The sequence below is a fragment of the Hypanus sabinus genome, chromosome 8 (genome assembly GCF_030144855.1).
Source record: "Hypanus sabinus isolate sHypSab1 chromosome 8, sHypSab1.hap1, whole genome shotgun sequence".
NCBI lineage: Eukaryota > Metazoa > Chordata > Chondrichthyes > Myliobatiformes > Dasyatidae > Hypanus > Hypanus sabinus.
This window is the reverse complement of record NC_082713.1, coordinates 130,099,136-130,123,700: the sequence shown is the minus strand read 5'-3', so window position 1 is coordinate 130,123,700 and position 24,565 is coordinate 130,099,136. Positions and strand designations below refer to the sequence as shown.

The 24,565-nt window shown below is 43.2% G+C and overlaps 1 protein-coding gene across 8 annotated transcripts in view; it reads right to left on the bottom strand.

Annotated features, from left to right (window-relative positions):
• The window catches only part of nrcama (neuronal cell adhesion molecule a), a 430,696-nt gene that overhangs the window by 58,034 nt on the left and 348,097 nt on the right, over window positions 1-24,565 (bottom strand). For 6 of the 8 annotated variants that reach the window (XM_059977833.1, XM_059977838.1, XM_059977831.1 and 3 more), the window contains 9 exons: window positions 22,826-22,992; window positions 22,590-22,737; window positions 19,957-20,081; window positions 15,045-15,074; window positions 11,078-11,179; window positions 8,720-8,917; window positions 7,127-7,197; window positions 3,163-3,388; window positions 183-298 (listed from right to left, as the gene is read on the bottom strand). In XM_059977833.1, the coding sequence (XP_059833816.1) occupies window positions 183-298; window positions 3,163-3,388; window positions 7,127-7,197; window positions 8,720-8,917; window positions 11,078-11,179; window positions 15,045-15,074; window positions 19,957-20,081; window positions 22,590-22,737; window positions 22,826-22,992 (1,183 nt within the window). The remainder of the gene's footprint in view (window positions 1-182; window positions 299-3,162; window positions 3,389-7,126; window positions 7,198-8,719; window positions 8,918-11,077; window positions 11,180-15,044; window positions 15,075-19,956; window positions 20,082-22,589; window positions 22,738-22,825; window positions 22,993-24,565) is intronic. The other 2 variants (XM_059977836.1, XM_059977834.1) reach the window with 1 other exon arrangement.

The window sequence follows — 24,565 nt, the reverse complement described above, 5'->3', positions numbered from 1 at the left end:
TTCTCCCCTGGTTCTTCCGAGGACCTTTTACTTGCAGAGACGCAGTCATATCTGTGATCAACCAACTTCGAGGGTAACTGCAGTAGACACTATAGTCTTTGTCAAGTTCTGTCCAACATGTGACTGGATTATCTGTAACCTGAAGCAGTACTGAGAACTGAAAACTCAGTCCATCCACTTACTTTATATCCCTTGAGGAATCCGCGGACAGATTTTGGTGGAACTGGATCCCAGTGAACCTTTGCCAGTGTGCTGTTGACAACATGGACTCGTACGTTGCTGGGAGCCAACATCGGTACTGGAAATGAAACATTCCAATTATTCTCCAACAGTCAGTAAAAGCAATGGAATTTGTAAGTCCCCATGAACATCAACTGAAATTGCAGCATTTATGACAATTTAAAAACAGACTTGAGGTTGATTCAAGTTGATTTTGTCCTATCATCACTGATCACTCTCTGGTGAATACCATCAACAAAAGGAAACAAAACTAAAGCAGAAAACAACTGAGCACATTGTGCAAAGCACCAACAATGTTCCTTATGCACTGGTCTAGGTTGCCTGGGGGTAATTTTAGATAATCACACCAATTTTATTTTGCTATTAAGATCAATGACTTCAAAGAGCTTTTAATCATGCTTTCAATTCATTTTTTATTTTTAAACATGTGATGCAAGTTTTCCAGTGAACCTGCTAGGTTCAAATGCAGGACTCTGGCCTGTTAATGGGAAGGCAGGTATTAGGACCTGGTAAATGAGATGCTGATCCATTGGGATTTCCAGTCAACTGGATGGCAGATAACCAGAGTTTTATTGTCCCAGGAAGGTAAACAATTAAATATTAAAAATTAGTTTTATTTGTCACATGTACATCGAAACATTGAGGCATGCAGTGAAATATACTATTAATGTTGACAACCAACACAGTCTGAGGATGCGTTGGGGATAGACTGCAAGGATTGCCACATTTCTGGTACCAACAGAGCAAGCCCACAGTTTACTAACTCTAACCCGTACGTCTTGGGTATGTTGAACGTAACCGGAGGGCCTGAAGGAAACCCATGCTGTCACAGGAAGAATGTACAAACTCCTCACAGACTGCAGCAGGAATTGAACAATGATTGCTGGCACTATAAAGTACTACACAAACCACTACCACGAACATTTGAGAGAAACCAACAGCAGGATTACGTGAGCAGAGATTATGTTGGCCTGATTAACTACTTCCTCACAACCGCACTCCTGGAATCATTCCTGGTGAAGCCTCCATCTTTCCATTGCAGTGTTCCCAAGTCAGGGATGTGAAAACACCCCTCAGATCCAGGCCCAGAAATGTAGTAACTTTTGAAGGCTCTTCGCCTTTTCTATGCTACCTGAAACTTTGCCTCCTTCTCATCTTACCCAAAGTACACTGCAGATGCTGGGGTCAAAGCAACACGTACAACACGCTGGAGGAACTCAGCAGGTCGGGCAGCATCCGTGGAAATGAGCAGTCAACTTTTTGGGCCAAGACCCTTCGTCAGGACTGAAGAGGGAGGGGGCAGGGGCCCTATAAAGAAGGTGGGGGGGAGGGTGGGAAGGAGAAGATTGGTAGGTGCCCGGTGAAAAACCAATCTGAGGAAAGATCAAGGGGTGGGGGAGGGGATAGGCAGGAAAGGTGAAGAAGGAATGTAAGGGGAAAGCACTATGGGTAGTAGAAGAAGGCAGAACCATGAGAGAGGTGATAGGCAGCTGGAAGAGGAGGCAGAGTGAAACTGGGATGGGGGGGAGAGGGAGGGAAATACTGGAAGTTGGAGAATACAATGTTCTTACCAAGGGGCTGGAGACTACCCAGATGGTATATGAGGTGTTGCTCCTCCAACCTGAATTTGGCCTCATCATGGCAGTAGAGGAGGTCATGTATGGACACATCCAAATGGGAATGTGAAGCAGAGTTGAAGTGGATGGCAAACACTCCGTCCGCCGCAACAGACAGGATCTCCCCCTCCCTCCCCCATCCCAATTTCACTCTGCCTCCTCTTCCAGCTGCCTATCGCCTCTCTCATGATTCTGCCTTCTTCTACTACACAGTGCTTTCCCCTCACATTCCTCCTTCACGCCTATCCCCTCCCTGCTTCCCCTCCCCCACCCCTTGATCTTTCCCCTTATTGGTTTTTCACCTACCAGCCTTCTCCTTCCCACCCTCCCCCCACCTTCTTTACAGGGCCCCTGCCCCCTCCCGCTTCAGTCTTGACAAAGGGTCTTGGCCCAAAACGTTGACCGTTCGTTTCCACGGATGCTGCCCGACCTGCTGAGTTCCTCCAACTTGTTTTACGTGTTGCTCTCACCTTACCCTCTCTTGAACCAATGAACAGGCATGGCTCAGATGTAAATTCAGCTGCTGGCAAACAGGTTAGCTGGGAGATACATGGAGAAGCAAGGATCTCCCCTTGACTCATTTGGCTGACTGTTGGGAGGCATCATTTTTCTTGGCAACGAGTGTGCCTGGACTGCAAGCCAAATCTTTGTAGGCCAGTTCATTCATGGTAGGGGTTGTGAGAGGAAGTTTTAAAGAGGATCTGAGGGGTAAGCATTTATATTTTATTTACAGGGGGTGGGAGGGATATCTGGAACTCTCTAAATCACGATGTTTAAGGTACATTTAAACAGTCACTCAAAAAGGCAAGGCATAGAAGAATATGGTCTGAATGCAGACAAGTGAGACTAATGCAATGGGTATAAAGGTCAGCAGGGAAATGATGGGCCGTAGAGCTTGCCTCTTGGCTGTTTGACTCTCTGACCCAATGCCTTTAGAAATCTGACCGATTCACAGACCTGCTTCTGGCAGGATTTAAAGTGGATGGTGATCAAGAAGAGCAAACTATTCCAGATGTTCTTCCCCTTCAGCCAGCAGGCACTGGGACCAATTACACAGCTGCAGTCACTGCCTCTGCTGAGATCCACATAGACTGAGTACGTCCAGCTGGACGGACACTGCCCTCATGACATGAGGCTACCAGGCAAAAAAAGGAGCCAACTACATCACTTTCAAGTGTGGGTCTCCAGTGAAATCTGAAAATAATTCTTCAGTCAAACAACAGATTACTTGAAACTGTCAATCATAAAAATTAGATTATTTGAACTCATGGGAAATCCAAACTAAGTGATGAATAAATGAACTCACAGTCTTCTCCAGAGTATCCGATCACAATGTCTGGCTCCGGAGCAGCTCCGAGCCTGTTGAACGCCTGCACTTTCAGCTCATAGGGAGAAAATTCTGGTGTGCCCGAGACAGTGTACTTTGAAACATTGGCGACCATCACTGATGTCCACTCATCATCACCAACCTTCAGTCTCCAGCTGACTTTATAAGTCAGGCCTAGTCCATTGTGTTGGACACCTTCCAGAGGCTGATAAAACATAGGAAAGCTTCAGTCGCACAGAGTCGGAGCAACGCTAAACGCTGGGAATTGTTTCTTTTCACAGAACCAGGCAACAAGTTGGGAAACAACACAAAAGTCACTTCAAGTGAGATGTGCACTGGGCTGAGATGACGCCAGACTAACAAAGGGGATTATGTGGCATTAATCAGAGGTAGAACTGTTTGCTAAGCTAGAATTGGTGTGTATCTAGGTTTGCTGAGGATGCAGTGTTAGATGTAGAATGGATAGGTGCTGAGATTGAGTTCAAAGGGCAAATTTGTGATGACTGGCTTTCAATGTAAAGTGTGCTCATCAACTTTGGATCTCAAAAAGGATAGAACAAAGTACGTCTGAAAATGGTGTAAGACCAGAGGTGCATGCAGTGTTAAGGATCTCTGTATATGGATCATTAAAACATCAAGGGTGATACAGAAATAAGCAAAAATCCAAATGGAATAATGACCTTCAGAGTGGAGCAACTTGTTATGTCAATACAAATTCCTGGCTAAGCCTCACCTAGAGCACCATGAGTGATTTAGGATGTCTCACCTAAGGATGAATAGATTGACTTTGGAGGGAACGCAGTGCAGCCTTGCTTTAATGTTGTGTGGGCTCTGAGGTAAAGTAGGAATGAACTGTATTCTGTGAAAGGAAGAGCTGATTAGATTAAGGTTTTCAAGGGACTAGGTAGTACTGGTAAGTTAGGTGTAGCAATTTTTTTCTGAAGGTTGGATGACTGAAAATAGGCAAAAGAGTCTACAAGCCAGACCCCACACCAATCCAATCCAGTCTGTCACAAGAAAAGACTGCATGCAAAGGATGGGGAAAATGTGAAACTCTCACCCACAAGTGACAAATGTTTTTGTAGACCCACTTTTAATTTTTATCTGAGTATATTAATCAAAAATTTTGGAGGGGTTTATGGCATAGGGAGGTGCATGGAATTACATCACAAATGGTAGATTACAGAGGTAAATAGCCTTCTCCCATGTCCCTGGGTTAAAAGCCAATGTTTCAAATGGGTCCAAACAAACCCTTGATATAATTATTTATGAAGTAGTTTAATGGATGATAGGAGGGGCATGAGAAGGCCTTGGCAAGTAGGACTAAGGAAAATCCCAAGGCGTTTTATGCACACTATGTGAAGAAAAGGAGAATGGCCAGAGTGAGGTTAGGATCGACGTAGTATGGAACAGGAAATATGCCAGAAGTTGGAGGTAGATGGGGAAATCCTTAACAACTACCTTACTTCAATATTCACCAGTGTGAGGGACCTTGATGATTTTAAGAACCGCATGAAACAGACCGATATGCTTGAGCATGTGATGTTAAGAAAGAAGATGAGAAAGAACTTTGAAAAAAATCATTAGGACAGGTAAAACCTCAGGCCCAAATGCGATATACACCAGGTTAATACAGGAAGGAAAGGGATTGCTACACCCTCGGTGATAATCTTTGCATCCTCACTGGCCACAGGAGAAGTACCAAATGATTGGAGGGAGGCAAATGTTATTATTTTGTTCAAGGGAGGATAACCCTGGGCATTATAAACCAATGAGTGTTAGTTCAGTGGAGGGCAAATTATTGAAGAGGATTCTTAGAGATACAATTTATGAGTACTTGGAGAAGCACGGTCTGATTAGGGATAGTCAGAATGGATTTCTGAGTTCTAGGTCAGATCTCAACAGTCAGAATGAATTCTTTTTTTAATTAATTTTTTTATAAGCTTCTACACTACAATAGAAAAAAACACCAACAAAATGGAGATTTATACAGTGCAAAACAAACGTGTCTAATATACAATTCATAACAATACAAGAAAAGCACCCAAAAATAAATCATATAAAGTTAGTATCCTCCCCAACCTCCCACTGCAAAACTCCAAGCCAACCATTACAATGTAAAGAAAAGTTAATCAAAGCTTTCATCACAACAGAGCTGTAAAAATGAACTCTTTGAAGATGTAGCAAAGCAGGTTGATGAAGGCAGAGTGGTGTATGTGGTGTATATGGATTTTAGTAAGGCGTATGATAAGGTTACCCTTGCTAGGTTCATTCAGAAAGTCAGGAAATATGGAATCCAGGGAAACTCGGTCGTGTGTATAGATAATTAGCTCGAGAAGACAGAGTGTGGTTTAGATGGAGAGTATTCTGCCTGGAAGTTGGTGACCAATGGTGTTTCGTAGGGATCTTTTCTGGGTCTCCTGCTGTTTGTGATTTTATAACTGACTTGGATGAGGAAATGGAAGAGTGGGCTAGTAAGCTTGTAGATGACACAGAGTTGTGGATAGTGTGGTGGGCTGTCATAGTTTGCATAGGGTTATTGACAGGATGCAGAGTTGGGCTGAGAAGTGGCCAATAGAGTTCAACCTGCAAAAACTGTGAAGTGATTTATTTTGAAGCGTCAAACTTGAAAGCAGAATGCAGAGTTAATGGCAGGGTCCTTAGCAGTATGGAGGAAAAGAAGGGCATTGGGGCTCACCTCCATAGATTCCCCCAAAGTTGCCATGCAAGTTGATAGGGTTGTTAGGAAGGTATATGGTGTGTTCGCCTTCATTAGTTGGGGAATAGAGTTCAAGAGCCACAAGGTAACATTACAGCTCTGGAAAACCCTGGTTAGGCCACACCTAGAATATTGTGTTCAGTTCTGGTTGCATCATTATAGGAAGGAGGTGGAGGCAGGGCAAAGGAGATTTATTAGGATACTGCCTGGACCAGATGGCATGTCTTATGAAGATGACTTCAGTGAGCTAGGGCATTTCTCTTTAGAGTGAAAGAGAACTTCATAGAGGTATACAAGATGACGAAAGGCATGGATTGAGTGGATAGCTGGAGACCTTTTTCCCCAGGGCAGAAATTATTAATACAGTTGGTAATTTTAAGGCTTGTGGAGGAAAGTATAGAGGGGGTGTCAGAGATATGCTCTTCACACAGAGAGTGGTGGGTGTGTGGAATGCCCTCCCAGGGTTGTGGCAGAGGCAGTTATATTAAGGATATTTATGAAACTCTTAGATGGGTATGGGAAAACGAGTTATGTACGAGGGAAGGATTAGTTAGATGTTAGGGTAGGTTAAAAGTTTGGCATAAAATTGTGGGCCAAAGGATTAGTACTGTGGTGTAGTGTCTTATGTTCTTCTGTATTTAAAAACACCAGACAACTCTTTCATCTGAAGATACAAGAAATTCAGAGAGTCTGTTAAATGCACATGTGCATTATGTATTCAAGGAGCTTGTATTAGTACAGACTTCTAGTGCTTCGAGTAAAAGGAGCAATAACCATTGACAGACAATAGGAGGGCCAGATTCTGAGGTGTGGTTGTGGGGACAAAATGCAATCCTGATCAAACTGGAAACAGAAGGAAATCTGCAGATGTTGGAAATTCAAACAACACACACAAAATGCTGGTGGAACACAGCAGGCCAGGCAGCATCTATAAGGAGAAGCACTGTCTCGGCCTGAAATGTCGACAGTGCTTCTCCTTATAGATGCTGCCTGGCCTGCTATGTTCCACCAGCATTTTGTGTGTGCTGATCAAACTGGGATCAACTCCCTCAAATATCTCTGTTTGTGTTCAGATTTGGGCCAGTTATAGTGCAAGTGCTCAGAAGTATTTATTCCCTGTCAACGTTTACAGTGAGATATGGGTATGTGCATATTACAAGCCAAACACACATCAATCCATCCAGAACAGACAGGTCAGACTGAACCAAGAGAGAGTTGGCATACCTCCCATGTTATCACTAGATTATTGGGGTCATTCCCCATCCCTCGAACCCCTGACGGATTTTCATCAGGAGCTGGAAGAAACAATGTCATTTATTAGTACAAAGGTCAACAAATTGGTTAATTTATGCAACTGGTCTCTGATAGAATCACTGGCTTTCGCAACATGAAAAGTAATAACAAGATCACAATTAGACGTTGGGGTTTAGCTTTGTGATATCGTACACTGAAGTACTCAGATGCAAGCCTAAACAGATAGAGGGAAGAACATTCTTGCTATATGGATGCCATGTCATTCAGTCATCACACTTTAAGCACACAGGCTCATTTGAGCTTGAGCTGCTCAACAGTGACCAGGAGCAAGAAGCCCGCGGTTATTTTCCTTCCTTTCTCATTCGCAGAGCCCCACCTGTTCAGACTGAAAGTGGAGCTGTGTACAGCTCATTGAAACACTGGGCATCAGAAGTGGGGAGGAAGGTACCGAATGACCTTGTCTGGCATTGGTACAGGAACAGCAATATTAATCAGCAGCTAAACTAGCATCCAGGGTATGTTGTTTGATTAGCCCTGGAGGATTGAGACAAGTTGTGGTGATTACTTAATGATCTACATTAACCCTGTGTGTGACATTGAACTGATCTCTTTACTGAGTTCCAGAGACCCCGATGGACAGCATCTCTAAAAGGAGAAAGGCAGAACGTCTTCAAGGCCTTCTCTAAGTCATACACTGCTGTCATCTGTAAATACACTCTTGATTCTTCAGTGGCATTAGGCCAGAATTCTTAAGTATCTAATATAGAGAATGAAGAGGTTCAAGAAGATAGGGCCAACCTGCTTCTATTTCTCGTCTGTATATGTTAACATTCATATCTGCATGACCTGTCACCGCCATTTCAAAGACAACTGGGACTGACACTAACAACATCAATGCCGAGATCTGTGATCTTACTAGTTAGAGGAAATTTGAGGAATTTCCCATCCACTTGATATCAGTCCAAAGAAAAAACAAGACTGCGGGCTCCAATTAATACTTTTTTCTCTGTACTGGACTGACTTTGGTCTTCAAAGGTCAACCTTTGGTCAGCAATGCCCTTTTCTTCCTGTTCTCCAAAAGAACAGTCCAGCAGTGGGACAATGTCTTTGCACCAGCTACAGGTGGGAAAACCCACTCCCCATTCAATCCCACTGCACCCCAGTGCATAATTCATTGGAAACAGGCAATGGAACAGATTGCTTAAGAGCCTAGGCCCTAGCTTCTCAATGGCAGCTAACTTGGCCTCATTATCTTCCTGATCCCAAGAGATCCTGAGAAAAGATCATGTTGTTGCTGCACATCATGGCCAATGTGGTGGGTGTGCAGGAAGGAGATGCAAGAGGGGATAGTCAGTGCTTCTTAGAACAAGACAGAGGAGTAATGAAGTGTGAGACACAACAAAGTGAATGTGTGGAAATGAGAGCCAGAGATATGAAATGGATGAGCTGACAGAAATCCTTCTTATATATCTGCAAGTAAAGAGGTGGTCCAGGAGTTTTGAAAGCCACCCTTTGCCTTACAGATTTGAGAGGTTTGCAGTCTGCCCTGTAGTGCCACCTTACCAGCTGGGTGTGTAAAGTAGCGCTCCGATGGGAGACTTGGCTCACTTCTACCGATTTCATTGACAGCAATGACCCGAAAGGCATAGTTGACAAATGGTGAGAGCTTCAGTTCTGCAGTGGTTTGTGTCCCGTCCACATCAGTCAGGTGTCGCCATAGTCCGGGTTCAAACTGATCCTCTTCATATTCAATGACAAACTCTGAGGAGGAAGAGAGGACAAAAACGCAGAAGGTTTCATTGTACTGTCCAGTGATACTTAAAGAGCTCAGCGTGCACAGATCAGGCACCGCCCAATGAGCGCAACCATCCAATTGGAATCAGAACTATTCAAATTGATCATAACCTGTAACATAGTTGCTTTTAAGTGGACACTGAACATTGTTAGTTAAAAAGTTAGTCTGTCCCGAGCCTTACAGGCTCATCAGGCCAGTGCTTATGCCAGTTTCTGTGGCGTGAAGCAACTGAGAGTACAAGACTTTCCCCCCCCTCCCCCCAATAGGACACCAGTCTATCGTGAGGTTAACCCCCAGCATTTTGCCAGTACTCATTTTCAGCTGGGTGGATTGGAGCAATGTGTGGTTAAGTGCCTTGCTCAAGGACACAATACGTTGTCTCGGCTGGGGCTTGAACTCACGACCTTCAGATCGCTAGTCCAACGTCTTAACCACGCGCCACACTGAACATTGTTAACAGATGTTAAGCTAAGTCATCAGGAGTGTCTTTAGGGACATTCCCCACAAAGCTGGGTGATGGGTATAAAGTAGGGGGATGGGTACAAAGTACAGAGGCTGCATCACCAACCCAGACTGTGCCACCATAGGTGGGTGGGCTCTGCTTGGCTGGTTTTGCTTCCTCACGAGGCTGAAGGTTGATCTAATGAAAAGGGGAGAAGACGTGATAGAATTCAAAGGAAATACTTGCTCAGAGTGGGAAAGAACAAGACGGCATCAAGCCCTCTACTTAGTTGATCAGAAACAAAACGAGGAGGCATATGTTCAACAGTGTTGTAGGGGAAAGAATAGTGAGGGGTAGTAACTAGTAAATAGGGATGTGGATTGTGTTAATGAGGAAACAGAGAACTATAGCCAAAGCCTAGAAGTAAATACATGGAATGCAGCAGTGATGACACTTAAGGTTCACGAATTTCATTAATTATGTTATAGTGTGCACCTATTGTTGTAATAGAAAATTGGATTTACTGTTAGACCTGTGGGCAATCATTTTACTCTTAACCTAGTCTGTTACTTATTAAAGTTTCCTGCAGTCACCTTTCTGCCATAAAAATGTAATTTTACTGGTAACCTCATCAATTTAGAAGGTAAAAGTTCTACCAAATTCATGTTCAGGTGGATCAGCTTTGACTGGTCTCCTGGTGATCACCAATTTTTAATAAACCGCCTGTTATTTTGAGTGATCTTTCGGTTTGCTTTAGCACACACCTACGTTGGAAATATGGAATTCCCTCTAGACAGAGGCAGTTGGAGTCTTCAAGATAAATAGAATTTTGTCAGATACAAATATTAATGAATAAAGAGCAAAACTATTTAGTTACATTGAGCCTCAGATCAACAGTGGTTGAGCTAGATGGTGAGTTCAGAATTAAATTTATAATGATGCCATAGCCTGGTCCAAAGATGCAGCCGTTATCCTTTGGTTAGGCTTTGGCTCTATCACTGACCAAGCCATCTCACGGCAGGTGGGCAGCACAGTGGTGCAGCAAGCCTCACAACAGCAGAGATCTGGGTGCACTTCCTCCTTGTGAACAAATGGGTTTACCCATTTCCTCAGGGTGCTTTGATTTCCTTCCACTCCCAAAGATGTGTGGGTTGGTTGGTTAATTACCTGTGTGTATTTTATCCTGTGGGAGTTGATGAAAAAGTAGGAAGAATAAAATTTGTGCTAATATGGGTTTAGCATAAATGGGTGGCTGTTGGTTGCTGCAGACCCATTGGTACTGCAGCATTTTAAGTTTAGTTGTGAGCTCTCCATCTATCTCCACCATCTAACTACACCACTGTTGATCTGAAGCTCAATGTCACTAAACAGCTTTGCTCCTTGTTCTTTGGCTGATAACACTTACAGTAAGGGGACCTTTACTCATCAGAATCAGTATCAGGTTTATTATCACTGGCATGTGACATGATGGAAGGGGAGAGACAGGCAAGTGAATTTTGAAAAAAAGTATTCAAGTGTGCTGTGGAAACAAGATTTGGGCCTGATTGAATGTTGGGCTAGAGTGGAAGTGAGATGGGAGCTAACAGAGGAAACTAAGTGTATGAAGTAAAGTTGCTTCCCATGATGTTCCTCAGAACTTGAGACCTAATGCACTACCAAGATCAAATGAACTCACAAGACCTACTTGTAATGGGACTGTTGTGCTCCTCTCCTGGTATCCATGACAACTGCACACTCCTGTCTCGAGGACTGGTCAATTCCAGATCTATTGGTGGATCGGGACGATCTATGGGATAAAGAGTTTCATTTAAAACAAGAAGGTGCTTCCAGACACAAACCCTTGAAGTCCTGATGCAAACCAGAAGCCAGACGGAGATATATGGTGACAGGTCACCTGGCTGCATGCACTCAAGGTTCTCTCAAACCCAGCAGTTGAATGGGAGTTTATTTCTACCTGGCTTAGCAGCAGCTCTGTGGTTGAAAGTGGCTTCAGCAAAACAGCAGCATGCAGTCCAGATTTTGTAAGGCAAAGCACTGCAGCTCTTCACGGTGAAGGTATGGATTGCTGCTCACCAAAAACTCTCCTAAATATCGCCTCCAGACTGATATCTTATATCACATAGGGTGTAATTTTCAAACTTGGCAGATAATAGGATGGTCCAAGTTGAGATTTGGCAGGAAGATCATCTTCCCAGGGTCACCTAACATAGACTCATCAATCTAACTAGCTCTAGCTAAATTAGCCTCCACTGCACTGACCAGATGTCCAATCTATTGATCACTCATAGGAAGGTGGAAATGATCTCTTTGATATCAGTCCAAGGGTGGCTTTCAGTAATCTGAACCTGAAATTGCCTTAGATCACTTCTCCTACATTAGGATGTCAAAATGAGGAAGTGTGTGCAGAAGAGATTTACTATGCAGGTAATTGTGGGACATACCTTTGAGGCACTCGGGATGTTGATGCATCTAGTAAATCAAGATACAAGAGACACAAAATGTGCCTGTCTTATTAAATAGACCAGACCTGCTATTGGCAGTGGAGCTATCAAGCTTGGGGGAATAGGAACAAGCTGTAAATGGAACATTTAAGATAAATTGAATTATAGGGTCATTCCAAAAGCAATTAACATCAACAAGAATTTCAGCTATGAACAAAAGGGTCATTAAGAACGAACAATCTTTGTAGGGACACAACATTGATTGAGTGGTCTAATTAAACATATGTTTGCTAATGAGCAGATATTGATGGGGGGCTGGATCTCACCTCAGGCCGATCCAGAAATAATCATTAAATGTTCATAGATTGATCAACAATTGCTCATCCATGACATGTAATCTTAGAATTGGATGATAAAGGCCATATGAAATGTCACCTGGAGTATAATCGTCACTGGATATCATTTTTAAGTAACCTTGGAACTTGGTATCTAACTGATATCTTTGCAAGGAACCAGTAAACTTGGATCTTGACTGATTATTGTGGGGTGTGGATGATAACTTCCTCAACAGCACCAAGCTTGTGGAGTTTATTTGTCTGCAGAGACTGGACAAGTTGAGGTTATTTTCTGTAGAACAGAAGCGGTTAAGGAGAAATTATAAAGTCATGTTGAACTTTGGGTTTGCCCTCAGATGGGGTATTGTATCCAGCTTCAAGTGCCTTAGTTAAAGGAGGAAAGTTTTAAAGAAGGCGCAGAAGAAATTTACCAAACTCTAGGCATGTGGAAAGACTGTTGAAGCTGGTGCTGTTCTTGAAATGGGAGATATGGCACTGAAGTTTGATAGTGAAGGGCATAAACAGAGTTGGCAAGGAGAAACTGTTTGCTGTCAGCGAAAGGATCAAGAATGTGTGGATACAGGCTAAAGGACAAAAGGAACATGAGGACTTCATTCCCTGCACTGAATGCTTGGAATGTGAAGTGCTGAGCTAAAGGGTGTACTGGAGGTAGATTCGAAGTTCAGAAGGAGTCTTGATGAGTGACTGAGAGGCTTGAATTTAATGGGAGAGGACAGTCAACTGGGACAGGCTACGATGGACATGAAGAGCTAAATGGCCTCCCTCCTTGAAAACTGTTGATCCTGAAGAATGAAAATTCTTACAGGCAATAGCTGAGCATTCCGCAGAGCGCCAGCCAAGACAATGTGCTCATGGCTCTCAGGAGAGACTTAAAAATATAAGCTTTAGGCTTAGGAGGGAAAGCCACATTGACAGAGCTAGACATTTTCTGAAGTCACAGTTAACAGATACATGCATAGAGATCCTCCCAAAATCATCATTAGCTATTCACCTACCTTCACTATGGAATTAGTGACAGCAGATGCGGTATTTCACGGCAAGATCCTGCATGCATGCAGTTTTAATTGTGGATATAGAATCTGCTTGACATAGAACCGTCCACAGTGTAATGTAGATGGTGTTGGTCAATAGTACCACGCACCAGAGAGATCACATCCATATTAAAGCTGTGGGAATATTGAGTTCAACTACAGGGTCACCTGCATTTTTGCTTCTTAATTAAAAATACAATTTGAAAAAGCAAATTGAAACAGCGTTTCACAGATTAATATTCTGAATTTTGTGAAGGTAAAATTAGAACTAATCATCATTTGTAGTGCCCAGTGGAAACCCTACACAAACACCAGGTTCTCCCACAGGTGTGAAAGCTTCTCACACACCATAGATGCACAGGCTCTCTCTCACACAGGACAGATGTGTCAGCCTCACTCCAATCCCCAACAGATGTCAATTATTTTTTCACTTGCGGCAGATGTGGCAATTAACTCTGGCAGATGCAGCAGATATGACAGTCTATCTCACCTTCTTGACAGATGTGGTAATCGCCCTCACACTCCTGACAGATTTATCAGTCATTCTCAGCTGTGCCAGATGTGGTAATCGCTCCCACCCCTTTACAAATGTGTCAGTCATTTCCAATCTTGTGACAGTCAATCTCAGCCTCTTGAAAAATGCCTTGTGCCCCAAAGAATCTGATACACTTCATCTCACACTCCTGGCACACACTTCAGACGTGTTTTTGACAGGAACAAAGGTGCTCAGCTAGCTAGCTCATGACAGACTGCCTCAAATGCACAGTAGCCAAGCCACATGTCTGCACACTAACCCGCACTGTCACAACAGATTTGTTCCTCCCCTACTACAACAGGCACTCTTACTCGGCAGACACAGTCCCCTTTCAGACAGAGCTCAGACGGTCATACAGCTGACGAATATTTCAGACACTCTTTAATATCCACACACACATCTTCCACTCTCTCTCCCTGCACACATCTCTGGGACACTTGCACTCCCTATGGATAAATTTGATAGATCCAATTACTGATGGGCTCCAAGAATATGAGCTCCAAGTGTCTCCAATAATAAAGATTTTTTGTGGGTATTCAGTCGTATTTAACAGTCGTATCAGGTGTAGTCTTGCCATTTGAACAACAGATACAAAATTCATCCTAAGATCACATTAAAGCTTAAGGGAGTGGAAATGTATTAATGAAAAGATGGGGTGATGTATTGGGCAGAGACCTTGCAAGAGAACTGCTCTTCTCACAGCTTTCAATGGAGGGAATCACTCAGTGGAAGCTCCATCACCAGCCAGAATGGAAGAGACCCCACCGATGGACAAAACTACATGTAATGGAATGCCCTCATATTCTGACCCAGGCTGCACCAATCCCTTGGCATGGGATCTAAGCTAAAACCAGTCATAAAAGAAAATGGATCCAGTTTACATTACCCAAAAAAAATGTTATTCATGTTGGCACAAGGTTTTATCCAGCTCCATCTCTGGTAATGGATGTTCCACAATATGTGATCACGCATTCAGCCAGAAGCTGAACAAAGCACAACTCTAGCTATACATGACAGAAATATATTTATCCACCCTTGATAAAGAAAAATCCCCAAAGAAATACACACAAGGTACACCAAATGTTGCGCATGAAAAGGTGAAATTGTACTACATATAAAAGGCAGTGTAGAGCTGCTTAAACATCAGTCTCCACAATGCTTCACCAAGGTGATGTTTGATAGAAACATGATGCCAGTGAGCATGCCATTGCTGAAGATGAAGTTATGAGAGCAAAGTCAAAACAAATGGAAGAGTGAAGTGTGTTCAGACAAATAGTTGTTAGTTTACCGTGAGAACTAGCTGGAGTTGAGGGGCGGGCTGAAAATAAAAAGCAAGGTTAGGGTTTAGTTGTACAAGTGGAAGAGCGTCACACTTTAGAACCAGATACATATTTATAAATTAGCACCTCCCACAAACATTTCAGCAGGGTTTGCAGACAATATTTTACATTGAATCAAGTCATCTAAAAAGGAAGCTGTCTTACACACACCGAAACTCAAAGTTCAAAAATTCAAAGTTCAATGTACGTTTATTATCAACGAGTGTATACATTATACAACCTTGAGATGTGTGACCTTACAGGCAGCCACTAAACAAAGAAAACTAATAGAACCAATTAAAACAAAAGACCATCGAACAACCAATGTGCAGTGAAAAAGAAATCAAATTGGACAAACAATAGAAGTAAGTAAATAGCATTCAGAACTGAAGTTCGTTCATGAAAGTGAGTCCCGAGGCAGATTCAGATGCAGGCCACAGCCTCAGTCCAGTACAGAGATGAATAAACCATGAAGCAGTGAGCTGAAATGGCCCAACCCTCGCCTCCAGCTCCAAGACCCTGACCTTTTCAATGTGGCCCTTTAAATAACTCTTTAAATAAACAATGTGCAAAGCACATTTTATCTTCATTTTTAATATTTTTGGCAGAACAGTGACAACTAGTTAGGTCATCTGACCAGAAGAATGAATGTTTCTCTCTCATTGCTGCCATGGAAGCCCAGCACGATGTTCTAGCACCACTTGTGTTACGTTTGCCATTCCATATTTCATTTTCAAGGCTTCTTGACTGTACAAGATTAATATTTGCTAATAAAATGCTGACCTGCACAAGCTCTGAAGCCAGACATGGAGTTCAGTGTTCTTTCGTTGAGGGCTAAGACTTGAAACATTCCCACGATGCTTTGCAAATATTCAGCCAATGAACAATTTATTGCTCTCTAGATTTATTTTTGATCAGATTTTATGAGATGCCTAACATTAAGAATTCAAATTCCCATTACTAAGGTAGCAAGTGAGATGTGAGACATAACCAAAGTGGAAGGAAGGACACCAGGTAGCAGGAGGCTGGAGAGGACTGGTATGGAGGGTGTGAGCTAGTCTGTAAATCTAACAGTAATGATATTGGTTTTCCTAGAAGTAAAGTGAATGTTATCCTTGTCACATATGGAAAAGAGATCCAACATTCAAAGGAAAAGAAATAATCTTGAACAAAGAACATTTGGTCTTTTGAAATATTTATTGAATTAGTCAATTTAATAGATTTTTGTGAAATGAATTATTGATATATATGAGCTGTGAAATGATTAATGCTTTTGAGATTACATTTTTTTATTTGAAGCACTGCAGGATAGTAAAATATGAAATGTCTGCATATTAAGACAACCCGAAAATGAGAAGTTAGAAAAGAATGTCAATGGCTAAAGATAAGTTTGAACTTTCAAGCTTGAATATTACAATGTAGTCTCCTCTATATTGGAGCAATTACACATAACTTTGGTTAGGAATAGTAGCTACTTTGTACTGTGGAAGCTCAGGGTCATCTGCCTGTTTCTTTAAGTGTTTGCCCCACTCTGACTGCTCTGTCTTCACCCATCCACACTGTTCCAACAAAGTCCAATGCAAACCTGAGGAACAGCAACTCACTGTCCCTCTGGGTGTACTACAACCCTCCAAACTCAACAATGAATTCATCAAAGCAGCACACACAAAATGCTGGTGGAACTCAGCAGGCCAGGCAGCATCTATGGAAAAGTCAATGTTTCGGGCTGAGACACTTCAGCAGGACTGGCAAAAAAAAAGATGAGGAGTAGTTTTAAAAGGTGAGGGGAGCGGAGGGAGAAACACAAGGTGATAGTCAAAACTGGAAGGAGGAGGGGTGAAGTAAAGAGCTGGGAAGTTGATTGGTGAAAGAGATACAGGGCTGGAGAAGTAGGTATCTAATAAGAGTGGACAGAAAGCCATGGAAGAAAGAAAAGGGGAGAGGAGCACAATAGAGAGGTGATAGGCAGGTAAGGAGATTAGATGAGAGAGGAAAAAAGGGATGGGGAGAGGTGAAGGAGAGGGGGTTGAGGGCATTACTGTAAGTTCAATAAATCAATGTTCATGCCATCAGATTGGAGGCTATCCAGTCGTGATGAGGTCACACAGGTTGGAGGAACAACACTTTATATTCCATCTGGGGTAGCTTCCAGCCTGATGGAATGAACTTCAATATCTCGAACTTCCAGTAATGCCCCCACCCCTCCCCCCTTCACCATTCCCCATCCTCTCCTCATCCTGTTTTCTCCAGTCCTGCTGAAGGGTCTCAGCCCGAAACGTCAACTGTGCTCTTCTCCATAGATGCTCCCTGGCTTGCTGAGTTCCTCCAGAATTTTGTGTGCGCTGCTTGGATTTCCAGCATCTGCAGATTTTCACTTGTTTCTGAACAAATTCATCAATTTCAGATAACCTGACTTTTGTGTTAAATCTGGCCAGTTGTAGTGAAAGGACATAAATCATGAACTATTTTTTTTCCTCTCAACAGATGTTACCTCCCCGCTGAGCATGTCTAGCATTCTCTTTTGATTCAGCTTCCTAGTTGTGTTGTGTATTTCAGTTTCAATTGTGTGTTTGCTTCTCTCCCTTAACCTTACTCATCCCCCTCTAGATACACCTTCTCCAGACAGATCAGCTATGATTCATTGCCCTCTCTTTGGATGGCACCAACAATTAAGTCGCAGGAATTCCTATCCATCCTATCACAGACATTCCTCTGTCCCCTCCATCCTTGCCCTCTCTCCAACTGAAACACACTAGTTTTCTAACTTTTACAGATCTAATTAAAGCTGACTAGGAGTCTGAGAAAAGTTGACTCAGATTCTCCCTCTACAGATGCTGTCTGACCTGATTATCTCCTGTATTTTCAACTTTTAAGGCATACCAACACCCACAAACAAAGTTGCTTTGTCTGCATTTCTTCCTATACTACTTCCTATAAGGAGCTGATTCAATTTTCCCAGTTATTTCCATCAATGACGCCACTTTCAGCACCACATTTTCCAACCTCTGTCCCCTTTTCTTCCGCAATGGCTTCTCTCTACATTTGACACATCTCTCAGCCAAGTCTGTCCTAATTTCTCATCTCTTCGCATTCACTTCCCTCATGGACAAAGCTAAACTTGGCTTCCCCCGTCCTCACCTTCCAGCCCACCGCCCTCCACAGTCCTCCCAAATTTGCACCACCATCAATGGAATGCTGTCACCAGGGCTCCTTCGCGCATTTTAGAGGGTCAGTCTGGTTCACTCTTCTCCATAAATGCCCTTCTCGTGTCATCTTTCAGACAAGAGCAAGAGATGTAACATGAGCCATTTTACCTTTTCCCTTCCTGCTATCATATTCACTCCTTCCAATTTAGTCTATTCCATTTGGTGCTCGTTCCTGCACTGGATGAAGCAAACACAGATAGCATGACCGTTTTGCAGACCACGAAGGCGACCCTGAGTTTCCAGTTATCCCCCTGGAACTCAAGACTCTGATTCTCCTTCCTCCAGTACTGCCTGAGCCGTGGAATGTTTCTGTTTTTACCTCAGCTTTCCAGCATCTTCAGCATGCTGCTTTTGAACTCCCCGAGCTGTTGCTCAGTCTTGGGAGGCCATTGTGACAGAAGCACAAGAGGCATGCATAACCAGCAGAGGAACATCGGGTCCTGAGTTCTCGTATGCAGCAAGACAGTATTCTCAACTCTTAATGAAACAACTGCATGGCAACATGTTCAGTCAATCACCACATGAGCTGCAGGGCTGATTTGGGAAGAATCGCTAACTGTGTGGGAATTAAAATGGACTGTAGAGAGGGTGAGGAAATCAGACTACACCAGGCCAGTTTATTTTGTTTGTCCTAGAGGAGAACAAGTGAGAACACTGGTTTCCATGCACTAAGGAGCCTGTCTCCCAAATGACAGATGTTAGGGTTGGAACATGGAGATTACAAAGGATGGCTGGACAGCCTGAAGTAGATATCATGGACCTTAAAGCAGAGCTTTCTGGGTTCTTAGTGTCAACAAATGAAGGATACTGAGTTCATCACCAGTCCTATTGACATCACACAATAATGCAATAGAATGCCATTTTCCTGACAATGGCTGACCTTGACCTGAATTCCAACCTTCTGCCACAGAGGTTTGATATTGAATCGCAGAATTCAATACTGAACTCAGTCAACCGTGCATCTATTATCATAATCCAGCCTATCTTAGGGACTGATGCTGCCTCTGGGCCAGGATGGATTTGTATTGGCCCACTGTCACTGGCTCCACCAGCTAAGTCCGCAGTGGGGACAAAGTGCTTTGTTTCAGACGAGGAGCCGAATATAACCGCATTGAGACAGGAGAGAATGCGGATGCTGGAATGCAGAGCAGCAATTTGCTCAGCAGGTCAGGCAGCATCTGTGGAGGGGAATGGACAGATGGTGATTCAGACACAGATAGAAAGAATCCACTTTTCTGTATCTATTGCTTGCATGCTCTTGCTCCACCCTTCCCCTCACACATTCATACTGGCTACCTCGTTTTTATCTGACACTTCAGATGGACAGTCTCAAGCTGAAGCATCAACTGCCCAATTCCCTTCACAGATACTGCCTGACCTGCATAATTTCCTCTAACATTTTGCTAGTTGCTTCAAATATAATGGCACAATCCACTGTGGGCAGAGGGTCGTCCTAGGGAAGGAGGTGTTTGCAGTGCAGGTTTCTTAGTGCAAGGTTGATCATCAGGTGTGGAGCAAGACACATTTGTTGAACAGTGTTACATGGCCAGGAGGGTTTTGTTGGTGAAGAGAAGTTCTAAAGCATCCCAGAGTCAGCTCAAATCTTTGGAAGCATACTGTAGGTCCTGAGGTCTAAAGTTATGGCCGAAGAAACAAAAGAAAGAGGGGGCATTACCTAGGACAGTGAGGTGAGCTGTTGCAGAGTTGGTGTCCAGCGTGGTGTTCACTACACATGTATAGGATCCCTGGTCTTCTTCAGATACATCAAGAATGGTCAAGACCTCACCCGATGGCCGGTGCCTAAAATCAGAATCATGCTTTAATTATCAATCTGCTTGCTCTCCTAGGAAAACTGCCTCAGCTGCTTCCAGCAGTTCCTGGTTTTATCTTGACTTCTGGCATTTGACAGCGTGAAGTCCCAAAAATTCAAGGGGCTTGGGTTGAGGGGGAGATACTTCTATTCAGGACAAATATAAAGCAATAGTGGTACCAAAGTTCTCTGGTTTCCTCCCACATCCCAAAGGCTGTAAGCCTCATTGGCCACTTAAATTGTTCTTAGCAGAGGTGGGCGGTTGGACTGATAGGAATGTGAAGAGAGTTAGTTACATGGAAAACTGGTAGGGAATGGGATTGTTCTGTGAGTGGGGAAGACCTGATTAGCTGAATGGCCTATGTGTTGCCCATTCAAATGTCTGTCTAAAAGTACTTTTAACATAGTGATTTATTAAAATCCACCACTTCCCTGGACAGTGTGTTTCAACTACCAAGCATTCTTTATGTTAAGAAACTCTCCCCTCAATCACCCTTTAAACTCCCTCCTCAAGCTATTCCTTTTGGTTTAGTTATTGTTATCATGGTAAAAATGATCCTGACCATCTACCCTATCCACGCCTCCTATTAGTTAATGTATCATATCACTTCTCAGCCACCTTCGCTCCAGTGAAAACAAGCCCAGCTTATCCACACTTTCTCCATAACTGAAGTTCTCCAATCCAGGCTGGTGAATCTCCTCTGTGCTCTCTATAGTCCAATCACATCCTTCCTTTGTGAGGAAGGAGAAATTCCAGTGATGAGAGCATCAGGAACCAAAAGTCAAGAACTCTTAGAATTCATAAATACATTCCTAAACCAATGGACTTGCTAGGAGGCCCCTTGCTTTCATTGAAAGGAAGAATGACAATGCACATCAACATCCTTCACATTTATCAACTTGCTCATCCAAGGGGATTTTAGTGAGGTGTTTGTCAAGATTCTCCTGGTAGGCTCTTACAGAAAGTCAGGAAACATGGCTGTCTGGTTTCAGAACCGGCATGCCCACAGAAGGCAGAGTGCAACAGTAGATGGAGCATCTTCTACCTGGAGGACAGTGAACAGTGGAGTTCAGCAGGGATCCCTGCTTTTTGTGATTTTTATAAATGACTGGATGAGGAAGTGGAAGGGTGGGTTAGTAAGGTTGCACATGATCTGAAGGTTTGTGGGGCTGTGGAAGTGTGTTGTAGGTTACAATGGGACACAGATAGGGTGCAGAGCAGGGCTGAGAAGTGGCAGATCTGGAAAAGTGTGAAGTGATACACTTTGGAAAGTCAATCTTGAAGACAGAGTATGGGGTTAATGGTAGGAATTTTAGCAGTGTGGAGCAACAGAGGGATCTTGGGACCTACATCCACAGACCCCTCAAAGCTTCTGCGCAATTTGATAGGGTGGTTAAGAAGGCGTATCTATGGTGTGTTGGTCTTCGTTAGTTTGGGGATTGTGTTCAAGAGCTGTGAGGTAATGTTGCCATTCTATAAAACTCTGGAGCATTTTGTCCAGTTATTAAATTTGTTGGGTATCAGGACAAGACCTTGAATGCCTATAGGGATGGGTGGTCTCACAGCAAAGGGAAGTCCATCTCCAAGGGTTTGTCCAAAACTATGATTGCTGGAGTGAGCTCTCCACCATTAAAATCAACCATAAAGTCAGACTGTGTAGAATAAATGGAGTCTTGAAGAATCCAAGTGTGAGAGGTGGTACAGTAGTGCAACTTGTAGACTTCATAGCTCCAGTGACACTGTTTCAATCCTAATCTCTGGCACCGTCTGTGTTTGGAGTCTCAATGTTCTCCCTGTAACCACAAGACTCCTCCAAATTATATGCTTTCCTCCCATGATCCAAAAACCTTCAGGAATGTACAGCTGACCACTATGAATTGCCCCAGTGTAGGTGAGTGACATAAATGGGGGGGGGGGGATTGGTAGAAATATGGGAAGAATAAAATGTCATCAGTGTAACTGGGTGGTAGGACTTAGTGGGATAAGGGGCCTGTCTCCATGCCTTATGACAAGAACATAGACGTTCTATTCCATCAGGCATCTCAAACACACCCCGCCATTTAGTATGGCCACAGCTGAATGGAACTGGGCCTCATCTCTTCTTCTGCATCATAATCTTCCATAAATTTATCTGCTTCTTTTTAAAATACCTCCGGTGATCCAGCCTTCCGAACCCCTTGGTGTAGGGGTAAGTAGCTTCTTGGGTAAGTAGGGGATGGAGCTTCTTGAAGTAGATTTGTAGCTAACCTAGAATACTCAATAAAATAACCAGGAGAATGAAAAACTCTACGCTCAGCTTCTAGGATATCTGCCTACTGTTCACTTTACCACCTCATTCCATCTGTTTGGGCCACAGGTCTACTGACAAGGGTGTATCCTGATTTGCAGTTTCTATCATGTCTACTCTGTTTATTGAGAGGGTCCAAATCTTGCTGGCTTTGATTCACTAAGCAGGCACAACTATGTCCTGTATTTTTCAACGCAGAATCTACAGTACCTGTTGTCATCAGGCAGTTCCTCATTATTTTTCAGCCATATAATGGTTGGTGAGAGCGTTGGGTCATGCTTCACTTTGCACTCGAAGACAGCTTTGCCCAGTGTCTGCACAGACTGATAACGTGGCTGTTTGATAATGGTCGTTGGATCTGAAAATTACAGTTTCATTATGCCCAACTTGGAAAATTACAGTGACTTGCTCTCATAATTGTAATTTGCTGACATAAAGAAGCTCACCTTTGATCTGCAGAATGGCTTGGTTTTGGACCACACCACGAGAATTGGTTGCTACACAGGTGTAGGTGCCACTGTCATTCTTCTGTGCAAAGGCAATTTCCAGAGTGCCATTTTCATGCAGAGTGTACGAGTCACCATGGAGTACACTGCCTTGGTCATCCTTGAACCTACAATAGAACAAGTTCTTAGTGGTTCTACTGACAATGCACATTCTCTGCCCACTGTTGCGCAGTCTCACTCGTGTTGCTGTGAACTCTCTTTCTACTTATCATCCAACGTGGAAGCTCATGGAAATAAGGTGGGCACTTGGCTCTTTGAGCCTGTGATACTATGCATCATATTTCCTTACAATAAAAACAGAGGCCATTCCCCACTTATTCTCCCTTACACATCCCAGGATTCTCTTATCACCATCTGCACTGGTAGCAATCTCACAGAAGTCAATTAATCTCAAAACCAGCCCATATTTGGAAAGTGGGAGGAAACCAGTGAAAAATCCATCTGGTCACAGAGATGACATGGAAACTCGACACGGACAGAACCCGAGGACATAAATGAACTGGAGCCGAGAGGCAATGGCTCCACCTGCAGTGCCTTCCTTTGAATCTGCACTCATAATGGTTTCACTACCCTTTTTTTCCTTGCTCAAAGGCAGGCAAATCTTTTAGTTTTAACACCTCAACATCCTGTCCCTTTTTATTTAAGAAATGTCTTCTAAATCTGTCTGCATCATTCTTCCACATGCTGTCTTAAACTAAACAGCAGTGTACTGTGTATAAAACTAATCTCTTCATTCTCTCTTTAGTTCACTTGAAATACTTGATTCAATGATTATCGGCCCTTCTGGCCTGGAACCTTCTCCCAAACCTTCACTGTTTTGAATACCCTTACAAACTCTCTCCCTGGCCATCCATGACTCCCTAGGCGTTCAGTTCTTCTGTTATGGCTCCACACAGCCTTGAACATGGATTGGTGGGAAATTGACTGTCAATAGTTCGAGTTGAGACCCTTCCTCCAGATTCAAAATATCAACTATCCAATTCCTCCATTGATGCTGAGTTCCTCCAGAGGTTTTGTATGTTGCTCAAGATTCCAAAACCTGCAGCTGCCAAATTTCAAAGTTCAAATTAAATTTATTATCAAAGTACGTACTGTATGTCACCATATACTACCCGAGGTCCATATTCTTGCAGGCATTCACAGTAGAACAAAGAAATACAACATAATCAACAAAACACTACACACAAGCAAAGACTGACAACCATTGTGCAAAAGAAGACAAACTGTGAAGATACAAAAACAATCAATCAATAAATAAATAAATAAATAAATAACACTGAGAACATGAGCTGTAGACTCCTTGAAAGTGAGTCCATACGTTGTGGGATCAGTTCAGGATTGAGGTACATGAAATTATCCACACTGGTTCAAGAGCCTGATGGTTGAAGGGTATTAACTGTTCATGATCCTGGTAGTATAGGCTTAAGGCTCCTGTGCTTCTCTTTTGATGGCAGCTGCGAGAGAAGAGCACGGCCTGGACGGTGGTGGATGCTGTGCCTCCTTAAACATGGTTTGCTGCTTGTCCACTCTCAATGAACCGCAGCTATCCAGTCAGCACCACTGCTACCATTTAGGACTTGCTGCTAACTTCCTTCCACCTTTCCTCTCCCTCCCTGCTCTCATACTTCAATCGGCTGTGCTTGCCTGCTCCATAATCTCCTGCCTCATTCCACGTCTGCA